This window comes from Geotrypetes seraphini, chromosome 3 (genome assembly GCF_902459505.1).
Source record: "Geotrypetes seraphini chromosome 3, aGeoSer1.1, whole genome shotgun sequence".
NCBI lineage: Eukaryota > Metazoa > Chordata > Amphibia > Gymnophiona > Dermophiidae > Geotrypetes > Geotrypetes seraphini.
Window position 1 is genome coordinate 288,258,536 of NC_047086.1, and position 25,297 is coordinate 288,283,832.

Sequence of the window (25,297 nt, forward strand, 5' to 3'; positions counted from 1 at the left end):
AACAGAGTGGACATACTGGATGGAGTGGAAAACATGATAAATGATCTGCAAAAGTTGTAAGAATGATCTTATGTTTGGCAACTAAAATAAAATGCAAAGAAGTGCAGAGTGATGCATTGGGGAGTAGAAATCTGAGGGAACATATGTGCTTGGAGGTGAGAGACTGATATGCATGGATGGGTAGAGGGACCTTGGGGTGATAGTGTCTGAGGATCTGTAGGTGACAAAACAGTGTGACAAGGCGGTGGCTATACTCAGAAGGATGCTGGGCTGTATAGAGAGAAATGTAACCAGCAGAAGAACATAAGAACATAAGAAGTCACCTCTGCTGGGTCAGACCGGTGGTCCATCGCGCCCAGCAGTCCGCATCTGCGGCGGCCCATCAGGTCCATGACCTGTATGTGATCCTTTAAAATTCACCTTGATACCCTTTCTATATCCTATCTTTACCCTTATCTGTATCCCTCAATTCCTTTATCTGTCAGGAATTTATCCAATCCTTCTTTAAAACCCCCTAGTGTGCTCTGTCCTATCACAACCTCCGGCAGCGCATTCAAGGTGTCCACCATCCTCTGAGTGATAAAGAACTTCCTGGCATTGGTTCTAAACCGGTCCCCCTTCAGTTTCTCCGAGTGCCCCCTTGTTCTTGTGGTTCCCGATAGGTTGAAGAATCTGTCCCTCTCCACCTTCTCTATGCCCTTTATGATCTTGTAAGTCTCTATCATGTCTCTTCTGAGTCTCCACTTTTCCAGGGAGAAGAGCCCCAGCCTTTCTAACCTGTCTGTGTATGAAATGTTTTCTGCAGACAGGTTAGAAAGGAAGTGTTGATGCTCATGTACAAGTTGTTGGTGAGGCCCCACTTGGCATATTGTGTTCAGATTTGGAAGCTTTATCTAAAGATATAAGAAGACTTGAAGCAGTCAAGAGGAGGATGACAAAAGTGGTAAGGAATTTGAGCCAAAAGATGTTAAAGAAGAGACTGGAAGACCTAGAATATGTATGCTCTAAACCAGTGGTTCCGAACCCTGTCCTGGAGGACCACTAGGCCAATCGGGTTTTCAGGCTAGCCCTAATGAATATGCATGAGAGAGAGTTGCATATAATGGAAGTGATAGGCATGCAAATCTGCTCCATGCATCAGTGTTCTCCCCAGAAATTTTTTCCAGCCGGGTGGCATGAAAAAGTAGCCGGGTGGGGCGGGACAGGGAAATTTGGTGGTGAGGAAAATTAAGGGCTCCTTTTACTAAGCTGCAATAGTGTTTTTAGTGCGTGCAGAATTGCCACGCTACACGGCTAGAACTAACGCCAGCTCAATGTTGGCGTTAGCGTCTAGCATGTGCGGCAATTCTGCGCGAGCTAAGCGTGCGGTAAAACCACTATCGCAGCTTAGTAAAAGGAGCCCTAAATGTGTACTATTTGTATTAGTTAATTATTAATAGTTATTTTCCAATGCTCAATATGACTGCCTTTCTTAAGGTTTGACACTTGTTCCATAATATATATATTAAATTTAAGAAGTATCCAATTCTAGAAGTGAATAATTAGATAGTTGCCCGCTTTCAAATGGTATAGAGCAGCGTTTCTCAAACTTTTTTAACTCCGGCACACTAATTGCAGCAAAAGTTTTTCATGGCTGGAAAAAATTTCTGGGGAGAACACTGATGCCGTTAGTTTTCAAGGTCCAATCACGTCAAAGAATGATGCTTATCTGGGTAGTTGTATAATAAAAAGAATGGATAAGGTAACATGAGAAGTGAAATTGTCATGAATCAGAGGGATACATACCCTGTAGGTCCTAAAAGCAGGCTTGTGGATTAGATATAAACTATGAAGGCAGTGGCATACCTAGCATATGTGACACCCGAGGCCCATCATTTTTTGACACCCCCCCCATCTGTATGAAAAACATGATTTTTAGTAACAGTCCACACATCATACAAGGGTGTACCTAGGAAAAGGCAGCATCTTACATATTGCAGTGAGCAGTACATCAATACACCCATTGTAAAACTAAACAAGCCAGACTAGTACAGATCAATCCTACACAGTGAATCCTAACTGAAAACCATGACTTTCGAACACACCTTCGCCTAGTATGGAATATGTAATCACAAACTAACCCCTCTCCCTTTTATAAAACTGTAATGTGGTTTTTAGCCATGGTGGTAACAGTTCAGACTGAGCAATTACCACCAAGGCCGGTGCTAAAAAAAACGCTCTACAGTTTTATAAAAGGGGGAATAAAATAGAAAAACGTAGACAAAGGTTAAATTGAACCACCAAGAAGCTGGACTCTGCATACAATGCAACACCACAGAAACAGCGATGCATCTCCCCTAAAGCTAAAAAATAAATAAATATAATTTTTTTCTACATTGTCTTCTCTGGTTTCTGCTTTCCTCATAGTCTTGACACTCTCTTCCTTTCATCCACTGTCTACCCTCTCTCTGCCCCTTCTATATGGCATCTTCTCTCCTTATATTCCCCTTCCATCTCTCCCTTCACCTCTATTATTCTGGCATCCATCTTCTTCCCTTCCCTCCTTCAATGGTCTGGCATCTCTCTCCTCTTCTTCCCTTCCCTCTCCCACACCCCCATGATCTGGCATTTCACTCTCTCCTCTCCCCCCCACTTCCATCAGCATCTGCCCCTTTTCTTTCCCTCCAACCCAATTCCATCCAGTATCCTTCCCCCTTAAGTCTCTATCTCCTTTCCCTGCATACCAATTCCATCAGCATCTGCCCCCTTTCTCTCCCTCCACCACCCTTCCATACCACCCTGACCTCCTTTTTCTCCCTCCACCACCCTTCTATACTCCTCTCTCCCTCCAAACCAGCAAGGTCCCATGATGACTGCTTCTGTTGCCTCTGCCTCTGGAAGATGTAAGTGACGTTGGAGGGGGTGGGCCAGGAGACATAGGGAGTTGCAGCAAGGTTCCGCAATGACTGCAGCTGCCGATCCTCCCCTTCTGACGTCACTTATGTCTTCCGGAGGCAGAGGCGGCAAATGCAGTCATCGCGGGGCCTTCCTGCACTTCAGTGCGGCTGCCGACTCTGCTTCAGAATAAGAACGGCAGCCGTGCTGAGGTGCAGGTGTCATTTAGAGCAGCTTGCACCCGGGGCGGTCTGCCACTGTATGAGGGGACAAAATATAATAGAAAGAATGGATAACTTGACCGATTTAGACATGTCATACAATTATAACCACAAAAATGTCATAAAATGTAATTCTAAACTCAAAAGACTCAAGACGAAAAGCAGGAAACCAGAAAAGACCAAACCCATAGTACTAAGATCCAAATGCTAAAATCGGACATGTCCATTACGAAGAGACGTGTGGATCACCGCTAATTATAACGAGTGAGTCTTTAAAATATGAGACGGTAACGGATAGCCAGACCTGGTGGACGGAAGTGACAAATACTGGAGCCAAAACCAGAGCACCGTGATGCAACTTGAATACGGATACCTATTTATACTTTTGAGTAAAATTGCGATAAGAACATGTCATAGAAAAGAATAAATAATGTGTAAACTAAAAACCAAGAACAACATATTGTAACACCAAACTCAGAATTAATGAAACAACATGCTAAAAGAAGTTAACCCCCCCCTCACTGCACCACTTGATAAAACTAAGAAGCGATGTTCTAGAGCAGAGGTGCCCACACTTTTTGGGCTTGTGAGCTACTTTTAAAATGACCAAGTCAAAATGATCTGGCATTTCACTCTCTCCTCTCCCCCCCACTTCCATCAGCATCTGCCCCTTTTCTTTCCCTCCAACCCAATAAAATAAAAAAAAACAAAAACACAAAGCACACTGTACGCAGAGAAAATGTTAATAATCATTCCTATTCTGGTTTTTTTTTCAAAGAGGTCAAAGCAGATGACTCTATGCACTGTCACCTCAGTAACAACCATACAAAAATAGACAAATACCCCCCCTCCCTTTTTACTAAACCACAATAGCAGTTTTTAGCGCAGGGAGCTGCGCTGAATGCCCAGCTCTGCTCTTGATGCTCATAGGCTCCCTGCGCTAAAAACCGCTATTGTGGTTTAGTAAAAGGGGACCATAGTGTAAAATATAGACAGAAGATATAAATTCAGACACATTTTGATCAGTAAATTTAAAATAAAATCATTTTTCCTACCTTATTGTCTGGTGATTTAATGAGTCTCTGGTTGCACTTTCTTCTTCTGACTGTGCATTCAATCTTTCTTCCCTTTCAGCCTGTATGCTTCCTCTCCTCCTGACCTCATTCCCCTCCCCAAACTTTTTCTTCCTCTCTTCATGCCCCCTTTCTTTTTTTCTGTTTCTCTTCCTGCCCTCTTACTTTCTTTCTCCTTGCCCTCCCCCAAGCCACTGCCATCGGGGAACAGGCCCCAAAGCCGCTGGCCGCCGCCCCCCCAAGCTCTCCCTACTTCGGGCCGACCAGCATTCCTCTCCCCGATATCAATTCTGCCGTCGGAGAAGAAGGCTGATCGGCCCAAGATCATAATCGATTGGGGGAAATGCTGCCGTGTCCTGCCTTCGTGGAAACTGAAAGTAGGCAGGACCCGGCAGCAAGAAGAGCAAATGGAAAGCTTCACTGACCTGTCTCCCGCCTTAGCCCGTAGAGAACTTATGCTTCGGGGATCTAACATGTGGAAACTGAAAGTAGGCAGGACCCGGCAGCAAGAAGAGCAAATGGAAAGCTTCACTGACCTGTCTCCCGCCTTAGCCCATAGAGAACTTATGCTTCGGGGATCTAACATGTGTGTGCTGGCTTCCCTTCTCTTCTTCCCCCCCCCCGGACATAACTTCCAGTTTTGGAGAGAAGGGAAGCCGGCATGCACACGTTAGAGCCCCGGAGCATAAGTTTGCTATGGGCTAAGGTGAAATCTTTAAGCCGGCTTTTTTTTTTTTTTTAAATGTTGAGAAGCAGCGGCGGCAGCAGAATTTAGCTGGGCGGTCCTCTAAATTACCTGGGCGGACCGCCTGGCTGAAAGGCCCTAGGGAGAACACTGATGCATATTCATTAGGGCTAGCCTGAAAACCCGATTGGCCTGGTGGTTCTCCAGGACAGGGTTGAGAACCACTGCTCTAGACTAGAGCAGTGTTTCTAAATCTTTTCAAACCAAGTTCCCCCTAAGCCTAACAAAAAACAAATAAGTACCCCACCCCATAATAGTACTAATTGTACTGCAATTTCTTCTATCCATTTTTCATATACAGTATACACAGTATAATCTTATATAATACGTAATGGTAACCAAAAAAATTAAAAAACACAAAGCACACTGTATGCACAGAAAATGTTAATTATCATTTATATTCATTTTTAATTTCAAAGAGGTCAAGGCGGATGACTTTAAAATATGCAATGTCACCTCAGTAACAACTATAGAAAAATAGACAAATATAGTGCAAAACATAACACAGCAGATATAAATTCTGAAAATGGACACATTTTGATCACTAAATTGAAAATAAAATAATTTTTCCTATCTTTGCTTTCTGTTGATTTCATGAGACTCTGGTTGCACTTCCTTCTGACTGTGCATCCAATATTTCTTTCTTTCTTCCTCCTGCATGCTTCCTCTCCTCCAGACCTCATGCCATTCCCCAACCAACATCTCTCTCTCTCCCTCCATGAGTCCAACTTTTTCTTCCTCTCTCCCTGCCTGCCCCCTGCCACCCAACATACTCCATTCCCTGCCCCAACTTTAAATTTTTTTCTTCTTCTCTCTCCCTCTTTCTCTCCCTGCCTGCCTCCCCTTCCCCCTCCCCTGAAGCCACCGCTGCTGCAGATTTCTCCCTGCTTCCCTGCCCCACCCCCACCTTGCCCTACTCCATTACCCCCGCTGCCGCCGATGCTGACACAGCAACAGGGACGGGCTAGGCATGTGCAGCAACTGCAGAAGCGGCCGGCCCACAAGCCTTCCCCCTGGAGGGGGGGGAGTGTCGGGTGGCAGGGTTGGTTTCGAGGTTGGAAAGGCAGGGAGAAATCTGACACGGCTTTAGTTTCAGTGGGTGGGAGAGGCAGGGAGAGATCCCTGGTGACGGCCAGCCTGCGTACCCTCAACAGGCGGCCCACATACTCCCTAGGGTACGTGTACCGCAGGTTGAGAAACACTGCTCTAGAGGAGAAGTGAGATAGGAGGTGATGTGATATGCAGATGTTTAAGTACTTGAAAGGTGTTAATATTGAAGCATATTTTTCAGAGACGGGAAAATGCACTACTATTGCACTACTTAAAACTAGTTAAAACGCTTAAGTTAGGCACCAGCAGGCGTGATCTAGGTACCTGCTGGCACCTAACTTTTTTTGAGAATCTGGCCTAAAATGGAAGCAAAGCTTCAGTATACTGGCCTCTAAAGAGTGGAGATGGTGGTAGTTTTATAAGTCAAATACTGTGAAAATGTTAGACATTTCAATTTACTGGGTGATAGAAATGGTGGCAAAACTTGAAATTTTATGCTATCAAAAGCAAGCAGTCCTGGGTGAAATTGAGGGCTGAAACTTGCTACTCCCTTTTGCAGGTAAAAGTAACTGTGCAAGTTCATTACTGCTGCTATGCTGTAAACAAAACAAAGAAATCAATACATCTGTGCATGTGTATATACATTTAGGGGGGAATTCATCAAGTAGTGTTAGGGTTTCTTAACATTTAGCGTATGTTAAGGCCATAATATTGCTTGATAAAATTCCCCTTTGAGATGCAAAATGGCCTGCATTTTCAAGGGAAAATTCTGTGGGGAGTTTCACTTTGAAACTGTTTGCAAGTTCCCCATATATTTTGCAAATTATCCTTGTATAAAAAAAATAGTACAGGCATGTTTAGTTGGCATTGATAAGAACTCAAGAATTTCAGATTGAGTCTGGAATCTTCCTTGCCAGTTAAGTTGGACCACTGAAGTAGAATAGTATCTGCTTCCATACAGGGCTGGCCCAACTATTAGGATAGAGTAGAAGGTTGCCTAGGGCAGCAGTTTCTTGGGGGCAGCAAAGAGCTGCTGCATTCAGAACAGAACAGTAGGATGTTTTTGTGCTGATTATTATTTTGAATTTAATTACCAAAATCTTGGAGAGGCTGCAGACTAGATGCCTGAAAGTTAATCGAGGGAGTAGAGGTTAAGGTTAAAAGTTTGCCTAGGACACCTACAACCATTGGACTGACTCTGCTTCCAGAAAATGACTTGGGCGATGACTGCTGATACATTTTGTTTGTTGGAAAAATAGCAATATTTTAATGTTACCTTGTGCTGCATTTGGAAACAACAAAAATATCTATTTCATTAAGTGTATCATCAAGATAAAGATTACTGGAACCATGATTGAAGTTAGTTTCCTCCAGAAGATTTTATCCTGTATTTCTATTAATCTTTCTGGCTTCTATTGGTTTTAATTCTGTTTTAAAATATACTATGTTTAATTTTCAGGGAGGAAACAATGCTGGTCACACTGTTGTTGTGGATTCTGTAGAATATGACTTTCACCTTTTACCCAGTGGTATCATCAATCCAAATGTCACAGCCTTCATTGGTAAGTAGGCAGTCTTTATGAATCAAACCAAAATTCCTTAGCATAAGCTCCACTGTTATTCCCTCCTACTAGCAGATAAGAGGTAGAGAAAAAATTGAGTTTAACCAGTGACCTCACTGGTATTAACTGTTGGTGCTCCCTGGAAAGATCCAGTATTTTCTTACCTTTGGCTGTGGACCCCTGAATCTTTTCCAAGATTATAGTGGTGGTTGCTGCTTGTCTGTACCACCAGGGAGATCAGGGTATAGCCTTACTTTGGTGATTGACTGATTCGAGCGGACTTAGCAGTAGAGGCCAACCTGGGCACTTCAGCTGGGAGAGGACTTGAGGAGACCCAGGGCTGGGTTGTGAATCAGAGCAAAAGTCACCTGATTCCCTCCCAGGCCCTGGAGTTCACTTTGACAGTGCCCAGAGAATGGTGTTCCTCCTAGAAGATCGGGGTAGAAGCTTCAAACGCAAAAGTGCAGACTGTGAGTGTCCTATTTCCATGGTATGGAACTATTTGCAGCTCTTGGGCTCCATGGAAGTGACACTGGAGGGTAATGCCTTGGACAAGGACTCGCATATGTCCCTGCACTGGATCCTGTTATTTCTTGTGGGTTCCAGTTTCTCAGAACTTCCACCATCCTCTGCCTCTTTTGCCAAAAGCAAGAAACGGTCTGTCCTGGTGGCACACCACAGTTCACTTCCTGAGGTGGATGCTGCTTTATCCCCTCTAGTGGGTGCTTGTAACTACGGATTTGAGTCTCCTCAACTGGGATGCTCATTGCCTGGGCCGTATAACTCAAGGTACATGGATCCTCATGGAGGTGGCTGGGTCCATCAATCGTCTGGAGACCTGGGCAGTTCACCTGGCCCTGTTGGAATTCCTGCTGCTCCTTTGGAGGAAGGCAGTCAGGGTGAAGTCGGACAATGCCACTAAGGTGGTTTACATCAATAAATAGAGGTACAAGGAGTCGGGCGGTAGCGTTGGAAGCAGCGTGCCTCTGTCGGTGAGTGGAGAAACACCTTTAGGCACTCGAAACAGTCCATATTGTGAGTAAGGACAATTTTACAAGTGGACTTTCTCAGTTGCTCTCTCCTAGATCCAGCAGAGTGGTTGCTAGAGCAACAGGCCTTTCAGCTCATCCTGGATTGCTGGTGCTCTCCGCAGTTTGATTTGATGGCTTCTGCAGCCAGTATGATAGCAGAGTGTTTCTTCAGTTGTCAGATGAAATTGGTCTCTCAAGGAATAGGTGCCCTAATTCAGCCTTGGCCGGAGGAGGAACCCCTATACGTCTTCCTTCCTTGGTCTCTGAAAGGCTGTGTGTTGCATCTAATTGCACATCATCCTCATCCGGTCTTGCTAATGGTTCTGGATTGGCCTTCCCAGCCATGGTACACAGACTTTTCCCCTTGTCCAGAAGTTGGGACCTTCTCAGGCAAGGGCTAGTAGAAATGGAAGATCCACATCTTCTTGGCTTAAGGTTTGGCCATGGAGAGGAAACATAGAGAAGCACGTTTTTCTCCCGCAGTGGTTTCTGAACTTCTCTATTCTTGGATGTCTTCCACATCTTTGGCTTATGTCAGGTTATGGAAGGTTTTTGAAATCTGGTGTGCGGATTGTTCTCTGTCCCCTTGAAGGGCTCAGGTGCTCAATATTATAGGATTCTTGAAGCAATATGCTTTCTGAGAGTCCTGGTGCCTGCTCTGTTCAACGTTTGGGGTAAGGTGAAAGGTACCTCTCTAACTTTGCATGGGGAGGTGTCCTGTTTCTTGAGGGGCATTATATATTTATGCTCCCTAATGCGTCCCTCCTTTCCCTCGTGAGATTGCAATCTGGATCTCCAAGTGCTGGCTGAGGCTCTTTTTGAACCTTTGCACTAAGCCTCCATTAAACATCTCACTCTCAAGATGGTCTTTCTGGTTGCCATCATTTCAGCTCGAAAAGTTTCCAGTATTGGATGGGAATTCGAGTCATGGAACCATGATTTTAAGGTTGGTGGAGAACATGACAGCCAAACATTTTTTGTTTATCAGTAGTGATTGAAAACCTGCAGGTATAGCTTATATTAAGTAGGAAGCATCTGCAGCCATGATCCAGGTTTTGGTTAGGCATAAGATTTCTAGTTTATTCTCAAGAATTAAGTCCATAATTAGGTGGAACTTGATATGTAGAGAGCCTGAGGTTTATCATAATATTTTCTCCTGGGAGGAGAAAACCTATAATGAGAGCAGTCTGTAAAAGAGACCCAGATTGGGAATATTTTAATGAAGTTTCTCTGCCTATGGGTAAGGCATGTATGCAAAATGCAAACATTGCAACAAAGAAATGCAAGGCTTGGTGGCCCAAATGAAACAACATCATGGGAAGTGCTTTGATGAAGACAATAAAAGGAATATCTTTGAACAAGCAGGATCTTCAGGTTAGTAAATGTTTTGATTTCATCATATTTCATAAAGACTGCCTTGGGAAACTGTCATATTTGAGCAAAAATATATTTGTTATTATTACTTCATGTTACTGTCATTTTGATACAGTTGTTATGAAGAAATAAAGAGTTGAAACTAGGAGCAGTACTGAGTGGCAGTGAAACAAATAAGCAGAAATGGTATCAATAATAAAATATCATCATTGACTTTTTTGTTTAGGGGAATCTATCATCAACCTAAAGGATTCTGGAAACTATTCATCTTCGTGATAACTCTGAAGCTGTAGAACAGGAGGATGATATTTGTCCAGGATAGTGTTTCAGTCACATCATATACATCACATATACAGTATATCGCCTAAAAGAAAGAAAAAAAAAATCTGATCATCCAGGAACCACCATAGATAAATGTGTGATAAAGGATTAGAAAAAGAGGTAATTGATTAAAAAAAAAAATGCCCCGCTTGTTTATGCGACAAACTCTTCTTTCTATCTGATTGAAATCCCACACTTCATTAATATGGTTCAGTACTGAGACTAGGATTCAGTCCACCAGCAGAGCAGATGTTGCAAGGAAACTGCTGGATAAAGTGTATGATAGAGAAAGCAATGTGCAGTGGGTCTAGAGGGTAAAATTGATAACCTAAGTCTTGATGGGTGGTGTAATATCCCCAATAATCCTGTTGTTTGTGCTTTTTTAACAACAGAAGGAAGGAACTGTCTTTCTTGCAGAAACAATTGATACATCAGGAAATGCACATACATCAGAATACTTACAGGAAGTTGCAGCAAAAGCTATAATAAAATGTGAACAGAAATTCAAATGTCTACGCAATTTAATCATAGACGATGCTGCAAATGTATTCAAGTTAGGAAGAAGTTTAGAAGAACATGAAGAGAATACCAAGCTAACAACATATGGTTGCAAAGACTTCAGTGTCCTTGAAATGAAGACTAATGTTGTTAGAATTGCTAAATACTTCCATAGCAATTCTGAAAAGAATGGGTGGAACTGAACTAACTCTCACACAAGATGTTAGATGGACTCACTAGTGGACTTTTTTTAAGCAGTATATCATGAACTGGCCTATTCTGATAACAGTTTGCGGACAAAATTGTGAGAAAATAGATGGCACTGTTATGACCAAAATCTCAACATTGGGCTTAAGAGAAATGTTGAAGATATGCTGAGAATCCTGAAACTCATTTCTGAAGCTTTAAACAAAATACAGAAAAATAGCTGTTTTATTGCCGATGCTGTTGAAATTTGGAAGGACTTGGTGAACACTTAAAAACAGAATTGCACAATGACAGAATTACAAACATTAAAAGAAAATGAATGGGACAAGAACTGTCTCCAGCTCATTTTCTTGAAAATATTGTCAATATCTGGTACCAGGGTCAAACCTTAAGTGCTGAAGAAGAGGAGGTAGCTATGACATGGGTATTCAGGAATCATCCATCTGCAATGCCAACTATAATAAACTTTAGAGCTAAGGGAAACAATTCAAGAAATATATGTTTGCCGATGGCATCTTAAAGAAAGTCACACCAGTGGAGGTTACTTAAGCAATTGGATTTAGAGACTGTTGAAGTAATGATTTCACTTTTAACAGTAGCTTCTTCTGCTGGCATAGAAAGAATATTCTCTTCCTTTGGACTCATTCATTCCAAATTGAGAAATCATTTGGGATCAGATAAACCAAGAAAGCTTATTTTTCTTTTCCAGATTATGGAACAAACAAGAAGATGAAGATAAGTGAGCTACAGAAGGCAGTATTTTAAGTTTTTCATGTTTGAACCTGGCTAAGAATCTAACCCCTAATAATCAACCTCCCTTTTACTAAGCCACAGTAGAGGTTTCTAGCATGGCCTGGAGGAGCACTAAATGCACAGACACTGCCAGGAGCAGCGTTGGAGCATTTAGCTTTCCGGGCCATGGTAGAAACCTCTACTTCGGTTTAGTAAAAGAGGGCCTAAGTTTTTGTTGTTGGTTTTTTTTTTTTTTTAATATTTTGATTAATTACATCAGTTAACATGGATGTTTAAGCAAATACAAGAAAACATATGCTATAATGTTACTGTTTTGGTTAAATAAAACTATTTAAATTGTTATTAAGATAATGATGATTTTTCTCCTTTCAATAAAGTACAGTAGAAAAGTTGTCCAAATTTGAATGATTAACCTATTAAACTGTAGATAGTTCATCTCACAATAATTTCATAATTATTTATCTATGTATTTCTAATAGTATAACCAAATCAGTAATTGTTTTATATAATTGTAAACAAATCTGAAAAGTTTTTTTTTTTTTAATGTTCAATCATTTTTATTAAATTTCAACCATAAAGAAAGAAAGCAAAATACACAAAACAACCCCCCCCACACCCTGAACAGCAGTTATCAAGCTAAAACAAAAGGAAAACATCAAGTCAACAAATGACTGCGTGCTCTGTGTGTTAAAGTGGTACAGAAAGGTAGCCAACAATTGATATATAAATTCCCCTTTTTGGAATCCAAAGGTCCAACAACCTGACAGTCCATGCCAGCCAACTGGATCATCAAAATCTGCCAATGAGTGAAGGTGGGTTCAAATGGTGTCAGCCAACCTTGTAAAATTGTCTTAATACCCACATAAATTGCTCTGTGGGTGAATGCAGAACAGCCCGCACATCGCGGGACCATAGAGAAAGTCAAGGAGAACAGAGAGCTAGGGTGCAGGTTCCAAGTACAGTTCCAAAGATGACCAATCCACTGGCAAAGATGACGCCAAAAAGGTAAAATGACGGGGCAAGTCCAGAACATATGACCTAGTGTGGCGTGAGGACAAGCATCTGAGGAAATTAAGTGTGCTCGGAATGCCCGATTAGGTGCAAAAAATGCTCGCAGCACAAATTTGTAATAGTGTTCCCTTTCCACCGCAGATATCAACAAAGCAGCACTCAGATGTAAACTCCTCTTCAACAAGTCGACAGTAATAAGTATCTGAAGTTCTCGAGTCCATTTAGCAGCATAAGTACCATAATCCAATTCCTGAGTAGCCTCCAAAAGATAACGGTGATGAAAACGGAATGGTATGGGCACCTGGCCTGTCAAACAAAAAGCCTCTGAAAATTTTTCATGAACGTCTGCAGTTAAACACTCCCTGGGCAGGGAATGCACATAATGTTGTAACTGACGATAAGCAAACCAGTTTGTGGGCAAAAGATGAAAAGATTTTTGTAAAATTGGAAATAATCCAGCGCACCATCTTCCTGTACCACTTGCAAAAGATATCACAGACCCCTAAAGGCCCAGCGACGAAATGTCTCCTGACATAGTCGTGGTGGAAAATCCACATTGCCGAGCAACGACAAACAGGGAGTGACTGTTGAAGAAATCTGCAGCAATTTACACAACCGCTTCCATGCAGTCCTTGACGGAGATAGAAAAAGTTTTCCATAGGCAGCAGAACATTGAGGTAAAGTTACAGCATGCAAAAGAAAACTAACATTAAATGGTAAATAAGCAGCACATTCAGTCGCAGTGAAAGAAAAATGATCAGTCAAACAAAACCAATCAAGCAAGTGCTAGAATTGACAGGCCAAATTGAATCTACCAATAAGAAGTAATCCCTGTCTCCCCTGCTCTCTAGGTAAATTAAAACATGCAAGGGAATACGAGAATGCTTACCCCCCCTAAAAATCCCGCAAGAGATTGATGTAATGAAAGGAGATGTTTATGGGTAATAATCAAGGGAAGGGTTTGCAAAATATAAAGCCACTGAGGCAAGACCATCATATTATAGAGGGCTATCCGTCCTAATAAGGATAAGGGATAGACCCTCCAGGCCAAGAGTTTCTGTCTAGTACTAGCCAGCAAGGGATTGATATTAAGAGTATACAGTAGGGACAAGTCATTAGGCAGAAGTATCCCCAAATAGCGGAGATGAGTGGAGGCCCACGTCAAAGGAAAGGGGCCCGACCACTGATCCCGCACGGTAGTCTGCAGCGGGAGCACCAGGGATTTCTGTCTGTTTTAAAGTCAACCCTGAATAAATGTGGAATTCATCCAGAATATCCAATGCTCGAAACAGCGAGTGGTGTAGGTCCGCCAAGGTGAGTAACATATCATCCGCAAATGCTAAAACCCGCAATTGGGAATCCCCCTCAGGCAAACCGACCAATTCATCATCTCTTAATAGTTCGCAACAGAGGTTCCAAATATAACAAAAACAATAAGGGGGATAAAGGGCACCCCTGACGTGTCCCATGACCGATCGCAAAGTAGGGAGTACAAACACCATTGACCAACACCGAGGCTCTAAAATCAGCATAAAGCATCCGGACCGTAGCGAGAAACCCAGGCCCATCCCTACATATTCCAAAGTAGTGCCAGTTAACTTGATCAAAGGCTTTAGCTGCATGCATTCCCACAAAAATTCCCAGTGTGTGCAAGGATTGCGCCATGGCCAACAGAGCTTGCTGGACGTTCAAAACGGAATGCCTATTCCGCACAAACCCAACCTGCTCTGAAGAAATAAGAGAAGGTAGAAAAGGGGCCAAAAGATCAGCCAACAATCGAGCCAAATTTTTCAAATCCACATTAATAATAATAATAATAATAATAACTTTATTTTTGTATACCGCCATACCCGGAAGAGTTCTAGGCGGTTCACATCAATTAAACAAGGTTACAAGTGGTTTACATCAATTGAGCGGGGTTACAAGCGGTTCAATATCAAATTGATCAAAGTTGCCAGGGGGGGGGGGTGAGGGAAGGATGTAGAGGGGAGAAGGGTTGTTTAGATAGAAGGGGCGTTAGGATCCTGGTCTTGGAAGAGGCGGGTTTTGAGTAGTTTTCTGAAGCCGAGGTAGTTGGGGGCCTTGAGGGCCATTTGGGATAACCATGGGTTTAGCTTAGTGGCTTGGAAGGCGAGGGTTTTGTCGAGGAATTTTTTAGAGTGGCAAAGTTTAAGGGAGGGGTAGGCGAAGAGTTGGATTCTGCGGCAGTCCTTGATGCTGTGATTCAGGGCGAAGTGAGGGATGATGTAGCTTGGGGATAAACCAAATACTGTTTTATAGCAGAAGCAGGCGAATTTGAATAGGACTCTGGATTCTAATGGCAGCCAATGGAATTTGTGGTAGAAAGGGGTGATGTGTTCCCATTTTTTCAGGCCGAATATGAGGCGGACAGCAGTATTCTGGATCATTTTGAGTTGGTTTTTTTTGTGGAGCTCAAGTAAATGATATTGCAGTAGTCCAATATGCTAAGGATGGAGGATTGTACTATCGGGCGGAATGAAGTGTCGTCATAGTATTTTTTTATGGTGCTGAGTTTCCAGAGCACCGAGATACTTTTTCTGACGTTATTGTCCGTGTGTTTGTCAAGGGATAGATGTTTATCTAGTGTGACGCCCAGTATTTTTAGGTTTTGTTCAAGGGGGAAAACAGATCCTTTTACTTGAATTGTAGTGTCTTTGATTTTATCTTTGGGGGTTGCTAGGAAGAATTTTGTTTTATCCGGGTTTAGTTTTAGTCTGTATGATAACATCCAGTGTTCTATCTGATTGAGTATGCTTGAAAGGGAGGTAAGGAGCTCTGATGTGAAACTGGTTAGCGGGATGACTATAATGATGTCATCTGCGTAGATAAAAAATTTGAGCTTGAGGTTTTGCAGAAGGTTTCCTAGGGAGGCGAGGTAGACGTTGAACAGGGTGGGAGATAAGGGGGAGCTCTGTGGCACGCCACAGGAGTTCTCCCAGCTATATGAGAAGGCGTCGCTTTTGAATACCCTGTATGATCTGTTCCGTAGGAACCTGTGGAACCAGTTAAGGACCTGGCCAGAGATGCCTATGTAGGCGAGGCAATCTAGGAGAATGTTGTGAAATAGGATGATATGTTGTGAAATAGGATGATATGAATCCACAGCCTCCTGTGGCTTGTTAGGTTTTGGAATTAAAGTTATCACCGCGTCATTAGCATAGGCAGGAAAACGCCCTTGAGCCATAGCCGAGTCATAAAATTCTGCCAGCGGACCACAAATCTGAAGAGACATCATTTTATAAAATTCGGAAGAGAATCTGTCCGGTTCCATAGCTGTGCAGGAGGTCAAGTTCTTAATAACTCACTGCAATTCCTGCCCCAAGATCGGCCCATTAAGGGCCACATGTTGCTCAGCCATAAGTTTAGGCACAGCAGCGTCATCCAAGTAATCACTGATCTCAGGGCCCTGATAAGATTGCTGTCCTGCATAGAATTCTGAAAAATGACGATAAAAGGCCTCGGCGATATCATCTTGTTTCATGTAAGTAACACCCCCCCCCCAGAGATCCGAGAAATATATCTATTACCCCGCCAATTTTTAGTGACAGTGGCTAACAATCTACCCACCTTATTCCCATATCTATAAAATCTAAATTTACGGTAAAACAAGGACTTGGTAGTGTGTTCATGTAGCAAGTATTAAGCGCTACTTGAGTAGCTTGTAGGTCTTCCTGCAAATGAAGAGAAGGACACCTTAAAAATTGGGCTTTCAAAGTAGTATATTGCTTTTCCAAGTGTATAATGCCCTTAGAAATACGCTTCGTCCGAGCCGATACATACGCGATAACATCCCCTCTGAGAACCACCTTAGCCATCTACAGGGATCATCAGCATGTTGCCCATTAAAGCGCAGGAAATCATCCCACCGAGCCTGCAAATAAGTCTGGAAGTCAGAATCTTCCATCAAATAAGCCGGAAAACGCCATTGCATACCATGTTTAGCAACTCCTCCAAACACCAAATCCAGCCAAATCAAACACTGGTCTGACACTTCTAGGGGACCAATATGGGCTGATTCCACACAGGAAAAGAGAGACTTAGAAACCAGTAGGTAGTCTAACCTAGAAAAGGAACCGTGAGAGCGCGACTGATGAGTGTAGTCACGGTCGGTAGAGTCTCCAGGGATCGACCAAACTAAGAGAAGTACACAAATAAGGAATGCCCCTAGTCTCATTACATCGATATTGAATAGCCGAATTAGACCTATCAAGGATCGGATTCAGGTCACCTGCCACTATCAAAGGAGAAGAGGGATCCGGTTGGTTTTATTTTCCTTCAGCGAAAACATGCCGCTTTAAGAAATTCTTAGATAGGACTCTGGCATTTCAAGCAGGAGTAATGAATTCATGTTTGAATGCTCTTATTACTCCAGCCCTCACTATCAATTTCGGAAAGTTTTTAAAACTTATCTATTTAAACGATACAATATTTAATTGATTTCAAAATTATTATGATATGCAGATTTTTTTTATTATTTTTATGTAATAAATGTTTACAGTTGCTTATCTATCTTAGTATAAATAATTTGTAATGTGCATATTTTACTTTGAATAAGTTAGGGTTGTATTTTGTTGTCAGTATCTTATTTTCTTTTATAAGACATTGTTATTTGGATCTGTATTTTAATTACTTGTTGTAATTACTATTGTGTAAACCACCAAGAACTGATGGTTTGGTGGTATATAAAAATAAACTATTATTATTATCTTTCAATCCTAAACGAATCAAAGATTTATAAAATGCTTGAGAATAGACATTAGGACCATATACTATCAATAAACGAAGCGTGGAATCATGCACCCTAATCTTGGTCAACAAATACCTGCCCTAGGGATCCTGCTGCAAAGGGGAAACCATAAATTGTAAACCCTTGCAAACCAACAGAGTAACTCCTGCTTTCTTATTGGGAGAGGAAGCATAAAACACCTCACTCGCCCAACCCCGTTGTAATTTCTTATGCTCTTCATCAGTTAAGTGGGTTTCCTGCAAACATTCCGGATCTATCTTATGATGTTTCAACTGGGCAAGGATTTTAGTGCGCTTGACCGGTGAGGTAATCCCTGAAACATTCCAGGAGATAATCCGAAGTGGTTTAACCTCCAGGGAACCCCATAAAGGAAGACCAGAAGGAATAATAACCAAACAAATTCCCCAAGGCACCCAGCCTCACCTAAGGGAAAGGACCCACAGCCCAGAATGGAGCCCAACACACGCACACCAGCAACACACGCAAACCAAGTAATCAACAAAGTGTACCATAAAATCAACATATTGAGCAAACCCTCCAACAACTGCTGTGCCAAAACCCTTCCCCACATCCCCCAACAATGTACCCGACATCTCCCCGTAGAGAAATGTAAAAGGCACGTAAAGATACCCAAGAGGGCCCTGCCCTCCCCGCCAAACCAAGACCCCTAGCATCCCTCAACACAATCCAACAACAAAGGGATCACAGTCAGCGGCAGTATTGCCAAATTAGCAGACCAAAAGAAAGTATTAGCTTGTAGAGTCAAGTCGGGCTCACTGCGCCAGAGAAGGAAGTATTGATGTATTCTGCAACCTCCTCCGCCAGTGTGAAAGACTTCCAAGAGCCATCTCGTTGGATCTTCAACAATGCAGAGTAGAAAAACATGAAACGTGCTTTAACATCCACCAATTTAGAACACAAGGGATAAAAAGCCTTCCGCTTTTCAGTCAGGACCGCCAAGTAATCCTGGGTCAGGCGAATAGGAATCTCATGAAATTTCAGTGGGTCTTTGGAACAGTAAAGCTGCAAGATCTCCACCTTATGACGGTAATTGAGAAATTTCACAATTACCACTCTAGGTCTCACCTCCCGACCTGGCCTTGCCCCCAGCTGGTGAGCACGTTCCAGGTGTGTGGGGCCCAGGGAAGCTGCCATTAGAAACTCAGCGGTCAGCCAGCTCTCCAACTCCGGCAACAATAGCGCCTAAGGTAGCGTTTCAGGGATTTCCAAGATACGGAGATTGTTGTGACGCGAGCGATTTTCAAGATTGTCAAGTTTATCAGCTTGTGCGTGTAACAACGCCTGTAGCGCAGCCGTGTGCATTGGTGGCGTCCTCCACATTGGACACCCTTTGCTCCAATTCCGTCGTCCTCGAGGCCATGTCCAATAAAAGTTGTTCTAAACAAAGCATCTGGCTCGATAATGTGGCCATTTGTGGGTCTAAGACTTGCGCCACCGCCTCTTTCAAATCACTTAGCGCCGTGCCTGTAAACTGAGACACAGCCGTACCGGCCGAGTCCGCCATATTGGAGTCCCCCGACTTCGGACATTCTCGTTCTTTTTGGCAGATTTCATGAGGCCAGGAGTCTGAGAACGCATAAGATATCTGTCCATGCAACAGGCAGGTATAAGAAATCAAAGCGGCTGCAAATCGGCTCAAAATCAGCACTTAAAATGCGTAAAGGAGAGCAAGTTCCCAGAGCAGGCAGAGAACACAACCTCACCCGCTCATGGCATCACGTGACCCCCCAAAAAGTTGTTTTTTTAAAAAATGAAACCTTCATATGGTTGTAAATATTAAGATTATACCAACACGAATGCATCTTTCTAACTAGTGATTTAAATCAAATCAACCCTGCCTGGAAGCTTACATTTAAAAGTCTCCTTGTGTTGATGTCACCTCCAGTAGTGAGTGGGGCTTTCTCTTGGCTGCAGTTGTAGCTAGAAACAGAGTATTAGATGACAGCACTACTCGGTTGGTCTTTCTGGTGTCTAGCAAAGTGAGTGGGACTTTGGTGCCCTTCAGTTGCAGCTGGAGACAAGAACTTTGATGGCATGGTCATTCCATGTCAAGTGATCAGATTCTTGGAAAGTGCCCTGCATGACCATCACGGATTTTGATGAAACTTCATATGCAGAGTCCACCATGTCTCAAACAAACTTTTTAGTTTTAGTTTCGCCTGTGGAATATTTGTGGAGATATAGCCATTTGTTTGACCCCATACCACAATGAAATACAGTACGACAATGACATTCTGACAACTTTGAGACACAATATCTCCCGAGCTGTGTTTCCAAAAAAACTGAAACTTAGCTACTCTGCACAACTTTTTGAGCTCTGTTCATTGCTACCAATAACAATTTTTGCCGAGCACTGATTGAATGCCTGAATTACAGTAAACTTGGCCGAAAAAATTAGTGCTCCAAAAAAAGTCAAAGTTTGACATTACTTAGCTCCCACAATAATTGAGTAATAAATGCGAAATTTGGCGCATAATGTCTCAGTACAACGTTGTTTTCAAAAGTACAATTTCAACCTCCAAGCTCTTTCCATTAGTTTACAAATTAAGTGTAAAGTTGCTAATTTGTGTAAAAAGGCCAAAAATAGGGTATTTTCAGCCTGCTTTTACAGAAAAATATCTTTCAGAAACTCTTTCAAATCAGTCTCATTAGAAAGAGCATATTTCAAACCCCCTAGAAAAGTGGACTTCATTTTTCAACGCAGGTTAACAATGGCTGAAAAAGGGGGACAAAGTTGGGAGACGTTGCTACGGCAACAACCTCTATTTCAACATAGTTCTGTCATTTTTAAAGTTACAGTTTTGTATTGACGTAGTATTACTACTACTCTATTGCGTTGGTCCATGGTGACATTGTCACTACCAGTTCAAGAGTTTGAACTGGCAACCCCATCGCCATAGGAGTCACGCCCGATAGCTGTGCAATACCAGCCACGGGTGGGCCACTTCGTCCAGGTTCCCAAGCCTCGCATTTGGTTTCTTTGTCAAGGTTCCAAAGCCTTTTGTTGCTATCTTTCTGGTTCCAAAGCCAATGATTAGGGTGTCTTATCCTAGGTTCCCAAGCCTAAATTGGGTATCTTATATGGTTCCCAAGCCGAAGTGAAGTCCACTTTGATTTTAACTGCCAGCAATCTTTATAACAATCTGTTAAATTTTTGAGTCACTTTCTTCAATGCAGTTTCTGGAAAGTGATATTGGCGGCCGGATAATGTAACTGAAGGGGCACAAAGCATGCAGAGGTGTTGCTCTGGAACCCAACAAACGTCTTGCCTTTCTGGCCAATAAAACGAATGAGCTGGACCGTGAGGATACATAAATTTTATCAATGCATCATTTTGTTCAATTGAGACTTCAACAACGTTGCCTATCCACCATTGATTATCGTAAGTACAGGCAACGTAGCAACCAGGAAAGATTTCGGACACTTTCAAATTTGGAATGGCAGTATCAGAAATTTTGGCAACAAAATTTATTGTGTCATAATTTGAAACTTTGCTGACACGAACCGAGTTTGAGTCGACTGGTACAAATTGGTGGTGCTCTCTGGTACCGGCTACTGTGCTGCTTTCATGCCATCTTTCTTCTTGAAACTTTTTGCTTTCTTCAATTTCTTCTTTTGGAACATAAATGTATTTAACTCCATGTATATCTTGGTCACAAAAGTTAAATAGATCCTTTGGCGTCAATATTTGATCCGTTGAGGGTCTTTTGGAGGCTAGCCCGGGCAGCCAGTCGTTTAGTTGTTCCACCAACTCCATCGCATGGTGATTTTCCGTGGCTAGTTCCAAAAAAATTCCATTCAGCCTCAATGTTGAAATCATTTCTGTGATTGCACAAATTCACAAAGTTCTTGTAGTTTTTATATTGTGCAGCTGAGCCGTCACTGAAGTAGTATATTTTGGTAATGTTTGTTTGAGTTACCAAAAATTCGATCAACTTTTGAATAAACACATGTACAGATATCGTATCATGTTGCATATGATCAGAAATAATGCAACAGTTTACAACTTGCAATGTGCCCACTTCATTGAGGTAATATGCAACAAAAGGATGTACCGTAGCTTGTGAATTTTCCCAGTGAAAGCCTTGTGCGGCATTCTGTACAACAAATGAGTAATTTTCAGTGAAATCCATCAAAACTATCATTTCCGTTTCTTTTAAGCCTGTCTTCAACATCTTCAAATATTCACTTTGATGTTTTGAAATGAAATGGTGGCTTGTCAACTTCCAAATCTTGCTTGCAAGTCTTTCAATAAAGTTGTCCATGGTTAGTACGCTTGTTTCTAATGTTTCACGGTCAGCGTGAACCCATTGCTTAAATTCTTTTGATTCTTCTGGGTCTAAATCCTTGAATATTTCTTCCAGGTATGCTGTTAGTGCTTCTTCACCAGGGCAGTTTTTACATCGTTGTAGCATACAGTCCTTGACATTTAGGTCGCACACAGATTTTTCCATAAGAACTTTGTAGTTCTCTTTGACATTGGCGCCTTGTAGCATAAGCTTTACATTTTGATGTATCGTGCAGACACACACGGAGTGTGCACCTGATGCACCAACGGTTACACACCACTTTGGCCTGAGCTCACAGAATTTGGAAAAACCAATTTCAGTTCCGTATTTGTTACAGTACGCCACGTACAGCTCTTTTAAATTACACAACAGCAGCCGTTTTTGCTTTTGTACTTTTAAACCATTGAGGCGGACTGAAATGCAATCTTTTTTGCCAGTTGATGTATCTGGCTTATATAGAACGAAAAATTTTTTTTACAAGGAAGAGAATACCAATGGTTTATCCAAGGTGATACAATTAGTTCACCCTTTATACCTTGTATCAAAAAAAGTTTCAATGCCAGTCTTTCAGCCCTCAGAGACGCCACCAGAAGAATCGGTACTAAAAAGGTAGGCACGTATGGTTAATATTTATAGTGTGCATGCTGTTGATATTTATACTTAGCGTTTCTCCCACTAAAGTGAGGTTTTCTTATTGCAGGGATAGTAGCCCTGAGGAAACCCCCTCTACGGGTGAAACATGTTGGCTCATTAATCCCTTGCTAACCACCAACCACCAGTTAAGCTAAGTATTTAACTTATATAAAATATTCTTTAAAACTATTTATTGTTTTAAAATAAAATTAAAAAAATAAGAAATTGATATACACACCATATATTGACCCAATGACGATCAGGTGCGTAAAGCCAGAAGATATGATAATGTGATCTTCTGGTGGTGTCTCTGAGGGCTGAAAGACTGGCATTGAAACTTTTTTTGATACAAGGTATAATGGGTGAACTAATTGTATCACCTTGGATAAACCATCTTTTTTGCCAGGACATATTCTGCTGAATTCATCGTCTTCGTAAAAATCTTGAACTCGATTTGCAATTTCTTTTGGAAGGGACTTGCCAATTTTTGCATCAGGTATAGAACAAATGCCTTTCTCTTTCTTTACTTTTTGGGCTGTTCTGACCATGCGCTCTGAAACGCCAAACTTCATTGCTGTTTCCTTTATTGACCAACTTTTTGGGGCCATCGTCAATAATTGAACTTTCATTGACCTGTTGGATATTGCAATTTTCGTTTTCATTTCTTCAATGAGGTCAGTGTAATCTTCACATAACTTGCATTCTACAGATTGACGAGACGGCCCAACTTCTTCAGCTGAAACTCCAGCAGCAGATGTAATCTTCTTGGCTATCACATTCTGCACACGTTCAATTTTTCGTATCACATAGCCGGCTTTATCTCTACTAGCTAACCTTCGAATTTTCAATGGAGAGATTCCTAAAGCAGTCAAGCTTTGATCAACTGCATCGGAGATGCTGATATCAAAATCGTCTGAAGATGAAGATGCTGCAGTAGCTTCACTCATTGAAATGTATTGGGCTTGATATTTATTTTTGCCACTTTTCTAAAATCATTAGACATGGCAAGATCGACTTTTAACAATCCACTTTGAACAATGTGATTTTTTTTTCAAATGGATTACAACACGATGTTTGCTTTAATTCGTATTTGTCGAGATACTTTGCTTTGTGGTGGAGGCAGATTTGGTCTTTATCCATCAGTTCAACTTCAGAGCGCCGAGTGATAAGCAATTTTTCATCGGTTGACAAATTATGTAAAAAAATGAGCCCACATTTTTTAGAATAAAATGTGCCGTCATGAAACTTTGACAACAATTTTTGCCCAATGGCACAGTCTGGCAGTAAAGGATTATTATTAGTCGATTCGTTGGCATCCATTTTAAACTGAATTAATAATAATGTGGATCTGAAAAAGAAAACAAGTTGTAATTTGTGATCTGCATGCAACAAAATTATCACCTCAATTTCTAGTTAGGAATAATCATTAATTAAGAACACTATAATTGTACCCAAAGCTTGAGTAAAAATAAACAGGGAAAAACAGTATGAAAAGTGACATAATTGTAAGTTGAAACGTAGGCCATTGCCATGGTGACATCTCCCAACTTTGTCCCCCTTTTTCGGGCATTGTTAACCTGCGTTGAAAAATGAAGCCCACTTTTCTAGGGGGTTTGAAATATGCTCTTTCTAATGAGACTGATTTGAAAGAGTTTCTGAAAGGTATTTTTCTGTAAAAGCAGGCTGAAAATACCCTATTTTTGGCCTTTTTACACAAATTAGCAACTTTACACTTAATTTGTAAACTAATGGAAAGAGCTTGGAGGTTGAAATTGTACTTTTGAAAACAACGTTGTACTGAGACATTATGCGCCAAATTTCGCATTTATTACTCAATTATTGTGGGAGCTAAGTAATGTCAAACTTTGACTTTTTTTGGAGCACTAATTTTTTCGGCCAAGTTTACTGTAATTCAGCCATTCACTCAGTGCTCGACAAAAATTATTATTGGTAGCACTGAATAGAACTCCAAAAGTTGTGCAGGGTAGCTAAGTTTCAGTTTTTTTGGAAACATAGCTCGTGAGATATTGTGTCTCAAAGTTGTCAGAATGTCACTGTCGTACTGTATGTCATTGCAGTATGGGGTCAAACAAATGGCTATATCTCCACGAATATTCCACAGGCGAAACTAAAACTTTACCAAAGTTCGTTTGATACATGTGGGACTTTGTGCATAAAGTTTTATCAAAATCCGTGATGGTCATGCAGGGAGCCCTTGATCACTTAACATGGAATAACCCCAGCAATACTAAGTTGGAGCTTGAAAAACAACAGAGCAGATAAAGTGAGAAAAGGAAAGATCTCAGGTATTTTCTGGATACAGGAGGGTGAAAGCTGAGGCCCTCAACCTTTCAGCTCCTGGTAGAACAGTAGAAATTCTTCTTTGATTTGATGGCTAAACAGAACATAATGTACCCTTTAGCTGCAGAAAGGAGCAGGGCTTGGCAGGAATCAACAAGGATCAAAAACTTCTGAATGTATTTTTGCCATGACCCGTGATAGTTGAATCCTTTGAGCAAAACACATGTTATCCCAGGAACAACAGGCAGCATATTCTCAACATATGGGTGATGTCAACCACAGAGCCCTGATGTGGACAGCTTCACCAGCAGACTTGCTTGAAGAACTTTTAGAAAGTTTGCAACTGCCGCACTGCGCATGCGCAAGTGCCTTCCCGCCTGACATAGGACACGCATCTCCTAAGCTCTAAGTTTTCCGTGGAGCTGAGAAGCCGTTTCAGCGCTCTGCACGGGATTTAGTTCATAACCATTCCTTCTCATCGCCGCGGCTCATGTTTGTTTCTTATTTTTCTTCACAGTCGTTGCGGTGCTGTGTTTAAAAAAAAACAAACACTTTATTTTTTGGT

At 41.7% G+C, this 25,297-nt stretch overlaps 1 protein-coding gene across 1 annotated transcript in view; it reads left to right on the plus strand.

Annotated features, from left to right (window-relative positions):
• The window catches only part of ADSS2 (adenylosuccinate synthase 2), a 247,389-nt gene that overhangs the window by 23,457 nt on the left and 198,635 nt on the right, over nt 1-25,297 (plus strand). Inside the window, exon 2 of the mRNA XM_033936570.1 lies at nt 7,423-7,525. Coding sequence (XP_033792461.1) covers nt 7,423-7,525 — 103 coding nt within the window. The remainder of the gene's footprint in view (nt 1-7,422; nt 7,526-25,297) is intronic.